This window comes from Passer montanus, unplaced genomic scaffold (genome assembly GCF_014805655.1).
Source record: "Passer montanus isolate IOZ18808 unplaced genomic scaffold, ASM1480565v1 scaffold143, whole genome shotgun sequence".
In the NCBI taxonomy this organism is placed as follows: Eukaryota; Metazoa; Chordata; class Aves; order Passeriformes; family Passeridae; genus Passer; species Passer montanus.
This window is the reverse complement of record NW_024361275.1, coordinates 338,312-356,151: the sequence shown is the minus strand read 5'-3', so window position 1 is coordinate 356,151 and position 17,840 is coordinate 338,312. Positions and strand designations below refer to the sequence as shown.

General features: G+C 42.8%; 1 protein-coding gene across 6 annotated transcripts in view; it reads left to right on the top strand.

Moving 5' to 3' along the window:
* UNC13B (unc-13 homolog B) overlaps positions 1-17,840 on the top strand; it is a 205,800-nt gene that overhangs the window by 27,201 nt on the left and 160,759 nt on the right. For 5 of the 6 annotated variants that reach the window (XM_039700731.1, XM_039700728.1, XM_039700730.1 and 2 more), the window contains 4 exons: positions 2,226-2,325; positions 6,234-6,351; positions 7,305-7,428; positions 15,111-15,181. In XM_039700731.1, the coding sequence (XP_039556665.1) occupies positions 2,226-2,325; positions 6,234-6,351; positions 7,305-7,428; positions 15,111-15,181 (413 nt within the window). The remainder of the gene's footprint in view (positions 1-2,225; positions 2,326-6,233; positions 6,352-7,304; positions 7,429-15,110; positions 15,182-17,840) is intronic. The other variant, XM_039700732.1, reaches the window with a different exon arrangement.

Genomic DNA, 17,840 nt, shown 5'->3' with positions numbered 1-17,840 from the left:
GTGACTCTGACTCCTTCCTGAGCTTCTGGATCATGTAATTTCTGTTTCTTCCCTTCATGTTAGGATATTGGAATCTGGATGCTGAGGTGTGCTATAGTAACCTACAGCAATGATGCATTAAAATTATACAATCATACAGTCATAGAATACTAAGGATTTGGAAGGGACCTAAAGAACCATCTAGTTCCATGCCATGGGCAGGGACACCTTCCACTAGACCAGGCTGCCCAGTGCCTTATCCTGCCCGGCCTCAAACACTACCAGGACTGGGCATCCACAGCTTCCTCGTGCAACCTGAGCCAGTGTCTCAACACCTTCACAGTAAAGAATTTCTTGCTAATATCTAACTAAATTTCACCTCTTTCAATTTGTACCTATTATTCCCTGTCCTATTATTATGGTCCCTGATGAAGAGTCACTTTCAGATTCCCTGTAGGCCCCTTCAGATATTGGAAGGTTGCTGTGAGATCTCTACACAATCTTCGCTGTGCCAGTCTGAACAGCTCTGACTTCCTGAGCCTGTCTTCATAGGAGAGGTTCTCCACTCTTCTTACCGACTTTGTTTCCTCCTCTGCACTTCCTCCAACACTTGTGTGTCTTTCTTATGATGGAGATGCCAGAACTGTATGCAGTAATCCAGGTGGGATGTCACAGGAGTAGAGGGGCTGAATTTTCTTCTTCAACCTGCTGCTCACACTCCTTTGGTTGCATCCCAGGATACATTTGGCTTTCTGGGCTGTGAGCACACACTGCTGGCTTATGTTGAGTTACTCATCAGCCAGCTTCATGAGTTTGGCACAGTCCCACCTCTCCAGTCTGTCCAGGTCCCTCTGAGTGGCATTCCTTCCCTCCAGAGCATGACTGCACCACACAGCTTGGTGTCATTGGTGAGCTTGCTGAGGGTGCCCCTGATCCCACTGTTCTGTCACTGACAAAGGTGATGAACAGTATCAGCCCCAGTTCTGACCCCTGAGGGACGCCACTTGTTGCTGGTAACCAGATGAGTCACTGACCACAAGTCTTTGAGTTTGGCCAGCCAGCCAGTCCTTTATCCACAGAGTCCTCCATCCATCAAATCCATGTCTGATTAATCCATTTAAAGACAAAGATGTTGTGCTTTGCAACATCAGTTACTCTGCCTCATCCAACAGTGCTGTAGCCCTAGAAGGTCGTCAAATTTGTCAGCTATGTTTCCCCTTTGTAAAGCTACCTTGGCTGTTACATCTTTGTTTTCCATGTGAAATTTTGACAGTATTAAAATTGACTTCAGATTGAACACTGTGAATAGATGCACAGAACTCCAAAGTATTAAAGTATGTACACTGCTTTCTGGGTACTTAGCATGTCTTGTTGCAGGCTGATTGAAACTGATAGATAGGCCTAAGGTGATAATTCCCTTTGAAGGGGAGTGTGTTCCTTCTTGCATGCTGATATTCAGATTTTGAATGTGTCTGTGCTTTGCTGCTTTTGGTTTTATTAGCAAAGAGATAGCAGAAATTAGGAAAAAAGTTCTTCCAGGATTTTTCTTCTGATTTAAAATTAAAAGCAAAACATCTAAACAGAGGCTTTCTTGTCTAGATGTGAGTGTGATGTGGTTTTCCTAGGTCAGGTGCATTTCTGCACATTTACCAATGAATCTGTATTTTTCTTCTGCCCCTGACTGGCCTGTAAAGTTCTTTGTGGACACATGGGTGGAAAAATTGAATTGGGACTAGGAGAGCAGTTGGATCAGGAGGGAAGAGATGATATGACTAACCCAACCTCTTGCTTGTATGGGTCAGAAGGGAGGATATTATATGACCAACCCAGTCTTTTGCTTGTATGTTTTGCAGGTTTGTTTTTCACACTGTTTAGTATACATGATGGGCCCTGTGCCTTTGGACTGTCTCTTCTTCCTTTTGTCTGTATTTCAGGAGTGACATCATACTAAGTGTCTGTGATCTCTAGGATTTTGCACTCTTTGTCCTTGTCTTACTGCAAGTGAACACTTGGGTTTTTTTGTTCATTTATGCTTGGATTTCTAAAAAAGCTGTGATTGGAAATTTGATGCATGTGGAAAACATCTTGAACCTTTGGCTTCTTAAACCCAGTGATATCTTCCCATACGGGCTTTTCATCTGAGGCCTCTCTGGATGCACTGTATGAACTGATAACTTTGCAGTGTTGCAGGTGATGTGGTGGAAGAGTGTGACAATGGAGGTAACATTTTGTGTCTCATCCCCCAGATAAATTCAATACGTATGTGACCTTGAAGGTGCAAAATGTGAAGAGCACGACGGTGGCCGTGCGAGGTGACCAGCCCTGCTGGGAACAGGATTTTATGTTGTAAGTATGGTGGCACAGCACGAAATGCTTGTGGTTGAGTCTTTCTGCAGCCCTGGTGTTCATACAGAGCTGCTAGTGTGTGTAGGAATCGGAATGTTTGGGTAGGTAAAACTCACAAGCCTGTTGACAACCTAAATAATTTTCTTCCCTGTTGTACACATTGGCCTGTGGTGGAAGATGTGTGTTGGGAGATTGTCTCGGCTGGTGCCATGGACTGGCAATTACCAGTCAGGTCTGTAGTGAGAGGCTGAGTGTGAGGCTGAACTGGGAAGTTACTGTGTGGGTTGGGTCTGGATTGATGTTGTCCTTGGCCAGTATGTGCACAGCTGTGCCTGTAAGCTGAGACACACACACACACCTACAACACAGCTTAGCCAAGGACTAAAGGCCCACGGTTGGGTCTGGATTGATGTTGTCCTTGGCCAGTATGTGCACAGCTGTGCCTGTAAGCTGAGACACACACACACCTACAATACAGCTTAGCCAAGGACTAAAGGCCCATAGCTGAGCTTAAATGGAGCTCCTGGGCGGGGGAAGAGTGCTAGAGAGGCTGGTCAGGGCAATTAAAGGCTGTAGTTAGTGCACTCAGGGCCTCTACGAGGTGATCCTGGTTACCTCAGTTGGGAGCTGCTCCGTGAGCAGCAGAACCAGTTCATTCCAGGTTTCCCAGGGCTTCTGGTGCACTTGGCACTTCTGATTTGCTTTGGTTCTCATGGACATGACATATAGCCAAGGATTTCCCAGTATCTTTTAGAATGGTGGGGTTTTTTTCTGGTGGATGAATGATTGATTGATTATACTGCCTCTGCTTCTGTTTCTCTAGCTTTGTAAGGCAAATTGAACTAAATTTACTAAATGGTGGGGGGGGAAATGATGTATTCATTTTGTGGTGTCAGAGCTAGCTAGTGCTGCTGTTTGTCAATGGGTTTGAGGTGTTTACATAGTATCTTACGTAGTAAGAGACCCCCCCCATAGAATTTTGTGAATATGTTTCCTAATCCAGCCGCAATTTGTTTCTCCTCAGTTGAAAGTGGGAGGTTGTTGCCTCAGGTTAAGGTCACCTGGGTCAGTACAGTATTTTCATCACAGCTGTGCTCTCACCTCCCTTGTTTGGTAGTACTCTGCATTTGGAGCAGCACAAGAGGTGTGTGCTCCTGCAGGGAGAGTCTGAGCCTGTTCTTTGGCATCTGGTGAAATGCACATGCTCCTGAACACCAGCATCTGCTCGGCTCTGCAGCTCTTGGTCAGACAGAGGCCATGATGTAAAACATTTCAGGACTGGGTAAGGCTGGGACAAGGAATTGAACCTACCCTTCAAGTCACATGCCCATACTCAAACTACTGACTCTTTCTGCCTGTGATTTGTGTTCATCCTGTAGGCAGGAGCTAGTTTTAGCCCCAGCCAGCTACGAAGGAGACTTCTCAGAGGTGATTTAAGAAAGCACTTGAATGTGTTGGATGAAGGCTCCCGTGGTTGCTTCTCCTCCCTCCCCTCAAGCAGCTCCTGGAGCTGCACTCTGGTACCAGCTGAGAGCTGAGCTAGTGTGCTGTAAAGTCACTGAGACGCTCCATAATTAGTTGCTAGGGAATATGGAAGCAGAATATTAGCTGAACTACCTTGCCATTATTGTCCCTGCTTTAGCCAGGCAACTCTACAGTAGTTCTGGTGTCTCCTTATAATAGAAATATTACATGTGAGAATGAATGTGTTTTGCATGATCCTGTGTACATTAAGTTGTCCTAGGGGAAACAGTGCTGGTATTCCAATACTGCTCTTCTCTAGTTTGCTCTTTTTCTTTCTGGAGTTGGAAAAGGATTTTCAAAAAGCAGTTTTTCCCCAAGGGAAGGCTGCTTCTGCTATCTATGCTGTGTTTACCTTTTTCATGAGGCATAGTAGAAGAACAGACCACAAGGAAAAAAAAGGCTTCCTGTCTGTGTTTGTTGGTTTTGCTGCCAAACTCCTTGTGAGACAAAGCATTGCAGAATTTGGGGCTCTGGGGTTGTTTAGATTTGGCTATGTACCAGACCAGTTAAGCATTTCAATGTATTCCCTGGGGACATCTTTGAATTTTGAAGGAGCTTTAAAACAGCTGCGTATTTGCTGCATATTTGCAGGAAACACCTCGAGTGAAAGTGCCCACTGATATTTAGAACAGTTATTAGATTGGTGTTGAAGTTGTGAGAAATGCCTTTATTTCAATCCTGTGTGTGTGGAAAGTGACAGACACCAAATTTCAGTCTCGGCTCTTTTGTTCTTAGAAGCTGTTCTGCATCTAACCAGAAGGTGGAGAAAGGGAGACACAAAGGCAATCAAAGCCACTGTACAAAAATTCTTTTTATTTATTATTCTTGGTGACCTGTCCTTTGGAGATCTGTAGAGCAGTCCTTTGGGTGTATCATGACCAGTGTCCTGCTCTGACAGTGTATGTTGATGAAAAGTACATGGTTTTACACTGTGACTGAAAATAGAGTATTACTTCCTCCCTTCCCTTTCTGGACTCACACTTCCAGTCAGCAGTCAGCCAGTCATCATCAGCCTGCAATCTGATGAATATCAAGCAGGGTGAGGGCAGAGCAGTGCTGGTACAGCTGTTGGCCACACTGAGTAACCCTGTAAGAGGATGCTGGAGACTCTATTACAAGATGACAGCAGTAAAGTCATAGAAGGCTGTGTAACAGCTTGATTTTGGACAGACTAGGCCACTCAACTGGATGCTCCTAACCTCAATTTCTGTGTGTCAAACAAGAACAGAAGCACTTGGATTTAAAATAGACATTTATATTTTACTGTAACTGTAGAGTTTACCTTGAACCTTGTAGATATGATATTCTCTTTCAATTGCAAAGAGAAAAGTTCAAGTGGATGCTTGGATTTGCAGCAGCTCTTTCTTATTTTGACCATGATGGCAGTCCATAGAAATAAGACAGTAACATGCTTTTAAATGTCCTTGATAGCTGTAAGATAAATATATTTGGGCAGAGGGCAGCAACACTGACTGTCCAAGATGCCTACTTTTGGGGATTAACAGTTGCAATAAATGGAAGCCCTGAGCTCGAAAAATTATGGGTTATAGCCTTTCTTCATGATAGCTGTGAAACAGCTATACTGTCAACAGACAGCTCAGGATTCTTCTCTACTTTATTGTTTTTACCAGTGTCTAATGTATATGTGTTAGGCTATTCTGAAATAGGCATGTTACAAACTAGTATGCAGAAGTGAGGCATAAATGCTATAAAACATTGAGATGAAGCAAATTTGAGATGCATCCTTTTGTTAATAAGAGGAAAGATGTTTATGAAAACTTTAAGGTCAGTATTTCTGAGAACCTGTCACCCAGTGGCCGTGTGGAAGTAACTGGTGCTGGAGCAGAAGTGGTGCCACACAGCCCCAAGAAATAGGTAGTGCTGCTGATGCAGCTGTGCTGGATGTGGGACTGTTACTTTTGGCTAGGAGTACCTCCACTCATGGGTAAGTATTGGCATGTTTGCACCTGCCAGAGTACACTTGTGTTGCTGTGCTGCCAAGGGAGACACTCACTTTGTTAAAAATGGGGTGCCTGATGACAAAGAGCAGCTCACCTCTAGGTTTTGGTCCAAGGTACACTTCCTTCTCCTGTGTACATAGCTGCAGAGATGAGTTCCCTACTGGCAGTTCATGCATGACATAGTTCAGAGTTTTAGTTTGCACTCTTTGTGTAATTAGTATTAACTGTGAGTTACTAGAAACTGGTGTTCCTTGTGAGTATAAGCTGCCTCAGCCACACACTTCCAGGAGCTCTCTGTAGCTTGACACAGCTCCGTGGAAATAGTTCACTGGTGTAATCATGGTGGTAGTGCAGAACATGAAACAAAATTAGATTGTATTCTGCTTTTTTCTCATCTATGCTGCCTTTAACTTTTTCTTGCAGTGAGATCAATCGGCTGGACCTGGGCCTAATTGTGGAAGTATGGAACAAAGGACTGATATGGGACACCCTGGTTGGGACCGTGTGGATTGCTCTGAAGGCCATTCACCAATCTGATGAGGTTAAGCTGACAGAGAACCTGTATTTGCTCCAGTGTTGATAATTAATGCATTACAAGTCTGGCCTGGTGCAGCCTAGACTGAGCTCCTCAGCAAAACTTCCACTTGCAAAGTCAGGACGGCTGAGTGAGCAGAGAGGGCTTCTCAACACATTGTTTTTGATTTTGTAGTGAGATCACAACTGAGAGCCCTCACATAGGGCTCTTTGGTCTCATTTCACTTGTGTGGACTCAAGAACTAGGGCTTGGTCTGTTAAGGAACACAGACAAGTGTCTGAAGTCTGACTGCTTAGTCTAATGGTCAGATTCCTATGACTTACTGCTAAAGACCTCTGTCTTGTCCAGCTGACAGGGTAGACCCAGAGCACATCTGCAATATCTTCTTAGGGCTGCTGGTTGTAGTGTTGGATGAACCTTGTGCTAGTATATATGGGCAAAAGTAGGAAGTTGGATGTGCCAATGTCTGTAAGTGCCCTAATTACTGAGTTTGGCAGTTGTTGTGGCTAAACATTTTTAACTCAAATTTTAGAGTATTTACTTAGAAGATTATTGGATTTGAGCAGGGAGAGGTAGATAATATTTTCCACACATGGAAAAGAGTGGGGATGCTCTGCAGTGTGGCCATGAGGTCTGGCTGGTGCTCAGTTCCTCTTGCTGTCCAGGCGCTCCTCAGTCCTGCCTTTGAGGGTCTACCTTTGCAGTTCCACTGAGAAGGCAGCACTTCTCTTTGCTGCTTGCTCTGGTAGATGCCTCTGAGATTTGGAAGAAATCTGGAAATTTGGAAGCAAAAGCCAGTGCATGCTGAATGGATGTAATTTGATGTTAAAATAGGGTTGATAATGCTGTTAAACTGTATTAGCAAATACAGTTTGGACTGTATTAGTAAATGTGTGAGAGTTGGTGCATAAAGTTCTTCAGACTTGAATGTTCATTCACATAAGGCCTTTGAATCACAGGAAGGTCCTGGGGAGTGGTCTACGCTGGAGGCAGAAGTTGTAATGAAACATGATGAAATCTGTGGAACCAAAAACCCAACTCCTCATAAAATTTTGCTGGACACAAGATTTGAATTACCTTTTGGTGAGTGTATTTCCATAACTTACTCAGGGTGCTGACAGTAGAGTGAAAGTGGGAACAGCTAAAGTTTTATAATCAAGTTGTGTTTATTCTCAGTTCAGTGGAGGTCATGTGGCTGGTATTAATTTTTTGTTTGGCTTCTTTCTAACAAGATCTGAATTAGTATGAAATATTTGAAAGTTCCTGGGTGCTGGAATATTTAGATTAGGAGAACAGTGTTTCAGGATTGTGACATCACACATTTTCTTCCTGATCAGGAGCATGTGCTTCTTTGAATCTAGACAGATTTGGCTCTAGAGGAGGTCAAGTGTGTTGTTAGAGCTATTCTTTAATGAGTGCACATAGCCCTCTTAGACATGTGCAGTTCAGTTAGTGAAACATTAATGCTTAGTGCTCCTGAACATTATCATTAGCAGAGTATATAAATAACTTAATGCTGTAAGAACTGCCTTTCTGGCAGTTACTTATGGTTGAAAAATAGAAAATACGGAAAAGGCGCTAATTGGAGCAAACTGATCTCAAGTAAAGTTATGTGTAATTTAAAAATTTTATTTTGCTTAAGCAAACAAAAACAAGCCCCAAACCAAATAAACTCCAAAAGTAAGGCCTTAGCCAGAATGCATCCTAGGTTAGCATAACTTCTGTTTCCAGCTCTTGGCTGATGCTTGGGATCAAGAGCTGATATGATGTTTTTGGGGTTTTTGGGGTTTGCGCTTTTTTTTTTTTTTCGTGCACTGAACATTGAAGTGTTTCAAAATGTTCTGTCATTGCAAGTCTGATCCCTCTTCCTCTGCCTGTTGCATCCTTTTTGCTGCAATGCCCTAGTCAGTGTGAGCAATTTGTATTCTGCTCTAAGCAGGGGTAGAGCATTTGTGCAGGCAGTGGCGTTTGGTCAGCACCTGTCCAGATTGTCCATGTGTTGTGGGAAGAAGTTAGGACATCTGTGGGTCTCATGCTCTGCTTCCTGGTGCCAGGGGATGATGCAGGCTTGGCCCTGCAGGTGGATAGTCAATCCAAGTTGTGTTTTGTGCTGTGAGTGCACTGTTGTGAGTGTGCACAGTCCCCTGGATGGTTGTACTTCTGGGAGAGCACAGTGTTCTGTAGGAGCAGTGGCACGGCTCTTTAAATACTGTCCAGTGTGCAGTGGGGAAGAGGTACCTGACACCTCAGCTGTCCCAACAGCTGTCTGATGCTGGTCAGGAGCTATCCCTCTTCCCCAGGGAAATATCCTGATGTTCCACTGCTGCTGTCTCTGGGAAGTTTATTGCTGAAGTTACTTTTTATGCAAGAGGAGGATCAAGCCTATCTTACTTCACCAAAAGCCTTGGTTCTTTGGTACAAATGTTGAGGCTTCTGGGAGGGACAGAACAAGCACACAGAGCTGAAGACAAGGCTTGTAGCCACTCCCTTCTCATCTGAATTCATTCTGCCGAACTTGCTTGTAAACTGTCACTGCTTTAAGTTCTGGTGTCTCCCTTTTTATTGTGAGTATCCAAAAGAGGATTGCTTTCTTTTGCTGTTCATATTATGGACTGCATTGCATTTTGAGGTATTTTTTCAAGTGTAAGAAAACAGACTCCATGTAGGTATGTTAGAAAATCTGAATTTTAAAAATCAAAGTACTTCAGGTAATAATGTGTTTTCTCTTCCCATGCCAAATAGTCAAATAACAGGGATTCCACACTGTTGTGTTGAACGGTTTTTGTTCTAGGGTGTGAAAAGTTGTCTGCCTGTCCAGGATTTCATAATATCCAGGAAAAATGGGCGCATGAGTTGGCTCTTCAAAGGCTGCTCTTCCCTAGAAGAGTGCTGCAGTTTTTGCTTTGATCTCTATTTTCAGTCTGATGTGCCATGGCAAGGTCAGAAGCAGGTTGAAAAGCACTGAGGAGGCACTAAGAGTGTGTCATACTCCTCTAGAAAGTGGCATGTACCCACATCCCCTACTCCAGTGGTGCTTCCCCTCACACCATGACTAAGTGTCTCCTTCCATCACCTTTGGGACAGAGAAGGACTCTACACCATGGATTAGGCTCTGTCTTCTTTCCCTTGGAGGGATGCACGGAGCTCACAGCACTGCCTCTGCATCTCTCCCAGTGGATTTGCAAGTCAGTTTCCCTTTAGCTGGATGGCAGCAACAGGGATTCTTAGTGCCCTTCATGTTAAGATTCTTTGTCATATGAGTTGGGAACTGCTGCTTTATCCCTACACAGGGAAGTAAATGGATCACTGATGTGCAGTGGAAGTTCTTAAGTCAGCAGCTGGGCCGTAGAGGCAAGATTTTAATAACAGCAGGTTTGGAGTGACACTTAAGAACATTGTGTGTCGTGTTTTGTTTCCCAGGTGAAGATCTCCTGGCTATTGTAGATGCATAAGAACCAGAGTGATGTGTGGGTTCATGTACAGCTTGTGCTGCTTTTCAAGTTGGGTAAAACACTGCTGCTTGGGATAGCAGCTTTAAAAAAATCTGTGTGCTCTCCTGTTTGGCTGTGCTGCTGTGCTTTTTCTATAATTTCTGGCTGCTGTCTGATTTAGATGCACATAGATGTAGTATCCCAGTTATTCAATGCATTTTAAATATTTCATTTAGGTGGAGTATTTAGGTGGAGCTTGAGAGGTTTTTAAGGGTTTGTAAAAGAGAATAAATTAATTTGAAAACCAGAAAAGCTGAAGTCCTTGATGTAAAACATGATGGTGTCTGAAAAGAGGTTTAGAAACTGGTTTATTGTTTGCACTATATTTATCCCGGATTAGTTTGCTGTTTCTGCTTCCACCTGATACATTCAAGATTCTTCCTTCCTGGTATCTCTTCTACTGGTACTCTGGGGACAGGCAGCTGCTAAAGCTAAAATAAGTGCAAAACATGCTGATGCTGATAGTGATACTGGTAGTACATGATGAAGACAACTTAGAGATTTTAAATTTTTTTTTCTTTCATATAATGTTGTTTTCAAGTATTTACCAGACTTGGAGTTGGGAAGCAGTCATCTCCTAGCAAAGGCTGGTGGGAGTTTAGCCTCTGCTTTGGGTGATAGAAAATAAGCTTTTTTGAGGTCATGCAGGAATTAAACTTTGTCAATGGCCAGATTTGTAATGGGACAAAGAATACTGATGGTGGCCCTCATGTGTGTGCCATTGCATGTTCCAGATGCAGCTGTTGCCTTGTGGTCAGTTAGTGTGACATCAGCACATGCTGTGCAGGGGAGGCAGCTCTGTGGGCCCTTCTGGGTTGCATATCTCTGTGTGATGGAGTGCAGTGCTGGGGACCAGGCTGTCCTATGATGCTCTCTGCCAGCCCCATGTTCCTGAATGTGCAGTCTGACAGAAACAGAACGGCTGGAAATCCTCCGCTACAAAAATCTGAGAAAACAAAGAGTGAGAATGGGAAATGTGAGGCATTATATTAACCAGTAGAGTGAGAAGGTTTGTGCTTGGTAGTCTATTAAAAATGGCAGTAAACGCCTTCTTGATGGCAAGAAGTGGTTGTTAGCCAAGACAGGCTGGAGCCACTTTCTCCTCTGATCATATCTGTTTCCTCTTTGGAACAAAGAGGCAAGGGAGGGATACAGCTTTCCTAGCTAGGTTCAGAAAATTTTCTGGTAGGGAGAAGACAATCATGCTATTATTGTTTTGATGCAGTGAGTGTGTGTTGGCACAGATTTTTCAGGATGCTGCTTTCCAAGTGTAAAATTGTTCTGCTTGATAGCAATTTACTCTGTCCCCCTTTTTTAGAAGTGCAGTGACTGTGCAAATCCCTCACAGGATGCAGTACTCAGAAATGCTTTTGGCTCCCAAACTATAGCAGTTTGGTTCTGTGCCAAGCAGCTTCTAGTTCATAATTGGAGTGAAGATGCTTTTAGTGTTCTCAACACTCCCAGAGTGGGAGCATGCTGATCTGCATCTAACCATGAGATAGGGTAAATGTGCTTTGTTGTTTTAGTGTCTTGGGGACTGAACTGAAAAAAGGCTCAGCCAAGTAATTACAGTGAGAACTTATGAAGATTCCCGTACATTGGAAAAGGGAAGAAATTTGGGCTGGGAAGAGGGGAAGCCAGGTGAACACTTGCAGGAAAATAGGGGGAGAGAGGGTATCATTTCTGCTTTCAGCACTTGTTCTCCCTCCTGCCGAGCTAGGTTTGCCCCAGCCCAGGACTTGCTACCTTTGGAAAACTCAGAAGGAACTAGGTGATGTGCAAGGTTCAGAGCAAGAACCAGAAAACCTGAGAAGAAGAAAAGCTTTAGGGCTGAAGTGCTTGGTTGTTGCCAGGCTAAGAGAGCTCTAAGCAGGAATGCTGTCATATTTAGCTTCCTGAGGGGTTTGACTGAGTGGTCTGTATGAATGCACCAAATTCTCCTCTTTTTTCCTTTTTCACTCTGACAAGTGACTGTCCTGGTGTGTGCCCATTCCAGGTGTTAGGGCACACACTTGCCCTGAGCAGCCCCACCTGGGACCTCCACCCACATCCCTGCTCATGTGCCCAGGAATCCCACATCAGCTCAACTTGGAGCCTTCAATCCTGAGAGATGCTGTGGGAATTGCTCATCCCCCACCCCAGCCATTGCCTTGTCTGTGCCTGCTTATAGACCCTGCAGATTCAGGAGCTCAGAGAAGATGGGGTTCAGCTTCCAGCTGGGGATGGCAGTATGAGCAAGGACAGTAAAGCTTGCAGTGTTTCTGTGTTAGTTTCAAATTAATAAGCACCAAAAGATACTGAATCTATCTGTCTGTCTCCTCTGTTTTTCAGCAATTTTGTTTCACTGACATGAGGCCCTACTCTTTGTGTTCACCAAGTGTGATGTCAGTGTAGACCTGAGATGGCTGAGGCCTCAGGTGGCCTCTTTCTGGACTAGTTCATCTTTTTGTCTTTTAAACAGAAGTTAAGGTAGTGCAATAATTTCCATTGTAGTCAAAAGGTGAGCAGTGTTGCAGGAGCTGGCCAGTGGATGTGGCCTTACAAGCAGTCTGTGATCTCTGTGCTAGGGATTTCCACTCTGCATTCCAGAGAAGCAGCTTCAACAAAACTGCTGATTGAGGCAAAACACAACAGAAGCTTCCTCAAAAACAAACAAAAAAATACTATCTCGTTGGGATTTCTTTTGGAAGGTAACTTGACTCAAGATGATAGGCCAGTTGCTTCATGTTTAAAGTTTGCTGTACAATAATTTTGTTGATGCTAATATTGATGACAAGAGTTTCTCTGAGATCAGGAAGATGTCCTTACAGCAGCTGTTATCTGGACAGTAGCTGATTTTTATCTCTGCTTGCATAAGAGGCTGTTTCAATAGAAGCAGCAGTCCTGCAGTAAAAATCTGACAGCTCTGTTTATGAAATGGGCATCTGGGCTGTGAGATAGGAACAGTAAATCCAAGAGACAAGTGTTGCTCCTTGATGCCTGAGCATGCCACTACACCATAGTTTTTGGAAGGCATTGAGGCCTACCCTAAGACATCCTCAGTTTCTGCAGTGTTGATGGTAGTCATTGCTTCACCCCTCCTGAGTCTCTTTAGTCTTGATTTCAGGCTCCAGATTTGAATTGTTTGGGCTCTGACTTTTAGTCCTCATTTCATGAGTTTTTTTTCACCTCTTAGAGAAGTGATGTCTTTCCAAGACAATTCCATGAGCTTTGCTGTAATTTTTCGATTTCTTCATGCCATTGTTGGAGTTTGTCCTCCTAAATCTCATCAGGTTGAAGTGAAGCCATTCACTTCACTGATACCTTCTTTCTAGATCAGTGGTCCAGATTTGCTTTGAATGCCAGCCCTAATTTGTGCAGAGACTATCTAATGAGTCTGTGCAGCTGAGATCCACAGCCCTGAAGATCAAAAACATGTGTGTGTTTCTACAACTCTAGTAGTTGTGGAAGAGTCTCTCATGTTTCTCTTACCTCGTTTTCTGATGGGTTTTAACAACAAATAATGTACTGTACATCAGAAAGAGAAGCTGGCTTTTTGTATTTTGCTTAAAATAAATTACTTTGGTCTCCCTCCAAGCAAGGAGAAATGGGCTGCCTTTTTTTTTCTATTTATTGCAGGTTTTTTGGAGTCAGATCCTAAGCTTCCATAAAACTTTCTCAACTGCAGAGTATTTTAACACCCTGTGTGGGTGAGGCTAGTTCCGTAAAAATTCAGTGGTGTTCCTGTTACAAAGATGTGGACATGAGTTCATAGTCCAAGGAAGTATCTACTGCTGAAACTTGAAATTCCACTAAATCTGGCATGTGCCTGTTAACAGTGGTTTGTGTTTTGTTCTCTGCAGTGTTTTAGGGCTTGTTGCCTTCCTAAGATGATAATTTGTATGACTGAGAGAGGACACATATGGAACAAACATTCTCTCAGAGTACAAGAAAAAAGCAGTTCTTGGTCCTTTCTGAAAGCATTGTGGGTTCCAATGGAATGCTCACCTGCCAATAAATCTTGTTCTTTTTTTCTGTGAGGCGTGAAAGTGGATGTAACTTTTAGAATCACCTTTTAATCAGGAGGCCACCCTGTCCTGCTTCTCCCATTCTCAGCAATGTGTAACTTAGCATATAATTGTGGTGGTGTCCATGGAGTACAGTTCATTGCAGGGAAGCAAAATTATTGGCTCTTTCTGAGGTCACCTGAAACTGTAAAGAGTTACAGGAGATGGGAAAACCAGCTGAACTGGTATAGCACTATCTTCCTGTTAGCTTGCAGGGCTGGTGATGTTTTTAGCTGGAGCACTCCCTCCATTTCCTTCCTCTGTGAGTTTTGCAGTTTCAGGCCATAAATAGCCAGATTTCAGAAGTTGCTACATTCAGGGATGCTGGCTAGGAAAAAAGCCCAAACAAAACAAATACAAATCCTTTTTTTTTTTTTTTTTTGTTTTCCAATGTTTTCACACCACTCCATCCCTAAATAATTTTGTGTTAAGCTTTTCACAGCAGGTTATCTGCATCTCTGAGCATGTACTTTGAAATGCGAAATTTTGAGTGGCAGAAATCAGTGTTCCATTAGGACAGTATATTACTTCAAGGTGTGAAGTAGAAAATAGTTACCACAGTAAAAGTGACAATGCTTGCTACTTGCTGTCTGCTTGGTAACTCTTCTTGACGGTGAAAGTGATGTGATTCATTTCACAATGAAGCTTTTACACAATGTGGCATAAAAGTAAGAATGTGCTTTCATGTGAATATGACTGCCTGTAACACTGTTTATTCCCTGAAAATATTTGGCTTATTGCTGGCAAAGAAATAAGAGATCATTCATTTTTTGGTAGCTGATTTATGTTACACCAGGAGGTGTGCTATTGGTGTGCATAAGATATGCTATTTAAAGGCAGACCTTGTTCTGCTGGGATTATAAAAAGCCTCCAAAAGATGCTGTTATGTGTTATCAAACATAAGCAAGTGTATTAAAACACACTTGCTGTTGTGAAATGGCTCTCCATCAAACTAATACTTGAATTAAATGTGAGCTTGTCTGTCTGTCTCTTTCCTACCTTTGTGTAAGTGTGCATTTGGTTAATCAGCTTTAAACAAGAAAGCAGGTAAGCCCTTGAACTGTGCTGCTATTTACAATGGTTTTTTTCCATCTGAGTGCTAACATAAGACAGTTCTATTTCTTCAAAAATCACATGTGGGTTTTTTGTGTGTGATCTTTAATAGTAATGGTGATGAATGCAAAGTTTCCTGGTTAATAAGGTGGTGTGACTTACTCTTTTGACTTAGATATCCCTGAAGAAGAGGCCAGATACTGGACCAGGAAATTAGAACAAATAAATTCACTGGGAGATGATGAGGTAAATATCTAAATTGAAAGAATAATATAGCCCTGTATGTCTTATAACTAGCTTTTATTCTTTGTATTAGATCCCTGTGATTAAGGTAAATACTAAATGTTGATCATTTACAAGCCTTACAGAACTCTAGTCTCAAGTATACTGTTTAGTGTTAAGGAGGCGAATATTACTCTGCATGCTGGAAGTTCTTGAATAATGTTTTGTTGATGCAATTATGTTTAAAGGAAAGGCAACACCATGCTTTACCCAAGCAGACAGTGAAACCATTTTTGACAGGCTGTGGTAGGTTCTTTTTGTGAAATCAAGTCAAGAAGGCCTTTATTTCAGTTGACTGTCTCTTTGAAGAAGACAAAGCAAGATACTAAATCTTTATTTGAGCTGAGGACTGTTGGATGTGTTGCCTTTTGTCCTAATGCAGTTGTTAATGGCTCAGTTTATGTGCATCTTTTATTACAATAAGTCATAGTTATGGCTTTGCTTCCCTGGCTCTGGTGTGTACTTGGCTAAGCAGCTATAAAATTACTTTTTTTATTTCTAAGAGAGACTGTTGGATGACTAAAATTTTGTTTGCAGTTCATAGTGTTTGCAGAATAAGATTTAACATGTTAATGTCTGTACCAGAAATGAAATCTATAGAAAACCCCAATACTCATGTGTTGTTGTGAATATCGAGTAAGAGCATGGTATTGGTGAAGCCTTTTTGACAGGTCTCTTTCCATAGCAAGTGTTTCCGTAGCAAGATAACTTGCAAAATGCTCTGCCAATGTAATGACTTTAGGAGATTTTTGTTCTGGGATCCTTCATCTATTCATTTCTACTCATTATATGAGTGATTTGGTTTACTGTGCAGATGAAGGAAATAAGGTGGATTTTATTTTTGACTGAGGACAGACCAATATTCGGGTGGATAAAAACTTGAAGAATTTAGGGCAGCCTCTCCTGCCTTCCTAGAAGTTTGAAAGCCTCTGAGAATCGATGAAAAGCCGAGTCAGTTGTTGTGTCAGTGATGCTGCTGTGATGCTTTCCCCTCTCTCGCGGGCTGGAGCAGCAGTTCAGGTACTACAGTGAGGCACAGGTGCCCTCTAGTGCTTCACTGAGCTGGTACTTGCTGAAAGGTATCCTGAGCTTTCTGAGTCTCCCCTTTCCCTGCCATGCCACGCATCTGCTTGCTTAACTGCATGCTCTTATCAAATTCCAGTAACAAGTAGTATCTCCGTATTTCTGACCTAATGATTTCAGATTTATTATGGATGTTCCCTGTGACCAGGGAGAAAAAAACTCTGCAGGGCCTGACCTCAGGTGGTTTTTCTATAGTTCTCCTCATTTGCCAGCCACCCAGAATGGGGATGAGATCTTCCTTGCATATTCCCCTAAGTGAAAGTGACTTGTAGCTCAGGAACTTCCAGAGCCAGAGGCAGTATCCTTGTTGAACAGCACTCAATGGATTTCTCTTTTGTGGATGCCAGATGCTCTTTAAATGCACCCAGGTCAGTTATGTTTTTGCAAAGGAATTCAGCACCTTAATTGTACATTGCCTGAAGAAATATCTTAATTGCTCTGAGCAAATAAACCCAGTGTTTGAGAAACCAGCTGGAGGCAGGTTTGTTTGGAGAAACTAAATGACTGATCCTCATGCCTTCAGTCCCTGCCACTCAGCTTTACAGACGTCACCTTTTGGGCTGCAGAATCCTGGTCTGCACAATGGTTTTTAGCACAAGACAATTTTGTGCCTTTGTCTTCTTTGTTTTAAGTGCACCTATCTCTGAGATGATGAATGAACAGATGAAAGCTGCAGAGGAGTATTGAAGAAGCAGGTTCATTTGGAGTTCAGATGGTGTCATAGAAAGGCTTTCCAGCCTCTCTTCCTACAAACACTTAATGCTCCATTTTCATTTTGGGACTCTTGATAGCCGTTGGGCTGATGCCTTAAAAAGAGCAAACTACTGCCATTCTGGGATCTCTGAGGATAATAATTCAGAACCCACTGCTGTCCTGTGCTACTGAAATTGCTCATCAGCAGACTTCCTTTCACCACTTTGTCAACCAGTCAGTGCTGTGAGATCCGGCAGTTCTTGTTTTCACAGTCCTGATTAACTCAGTGGGTTGGCAGTTTGCTGATGATAAGACTAACCACCTTTCAGGATCCCTTGTGCATTTTAAATAGCACAGATTGGAAGATAACCGCAGCGGAAGTCTGGGGGTTGTCACCTTCCATGCACAGAACTGGTCATTAATCTTTACCAAATCCAAGGAGAGACTGTCTGGTGGCTGTGTTTTGCGCAGGCTGCAGCACCAGCTTGCTAAGTTTGCCACTTCCTTTGTTGTCAGATCTCTTTTTCCTAGCAAGTACTGTTCCCATTATTTTGGTCAGTTGTCCTAATTTTCTCATATCTTTATGTAATACAAGATAGAAGAGAATAACAAAATAAAACCACTGGCATTCCCCTAGGGAACACTTTGATGCTGTAACAAACAGCTTTGTAAAAAGTCAAAGCTGGCTAATTGAAATATCTCTGTGTTCTCTAATTTAGTATTAAATGAGATGAAAAATTCTTCACTTTGGATGTGAAGTGGATCACAGGAGAGTTTGCAACTGTTGGCTGGGCAAACCTTGTGTTCTTGCACTGCCAGGCACATTAATTACCTTACTGCTGCCATC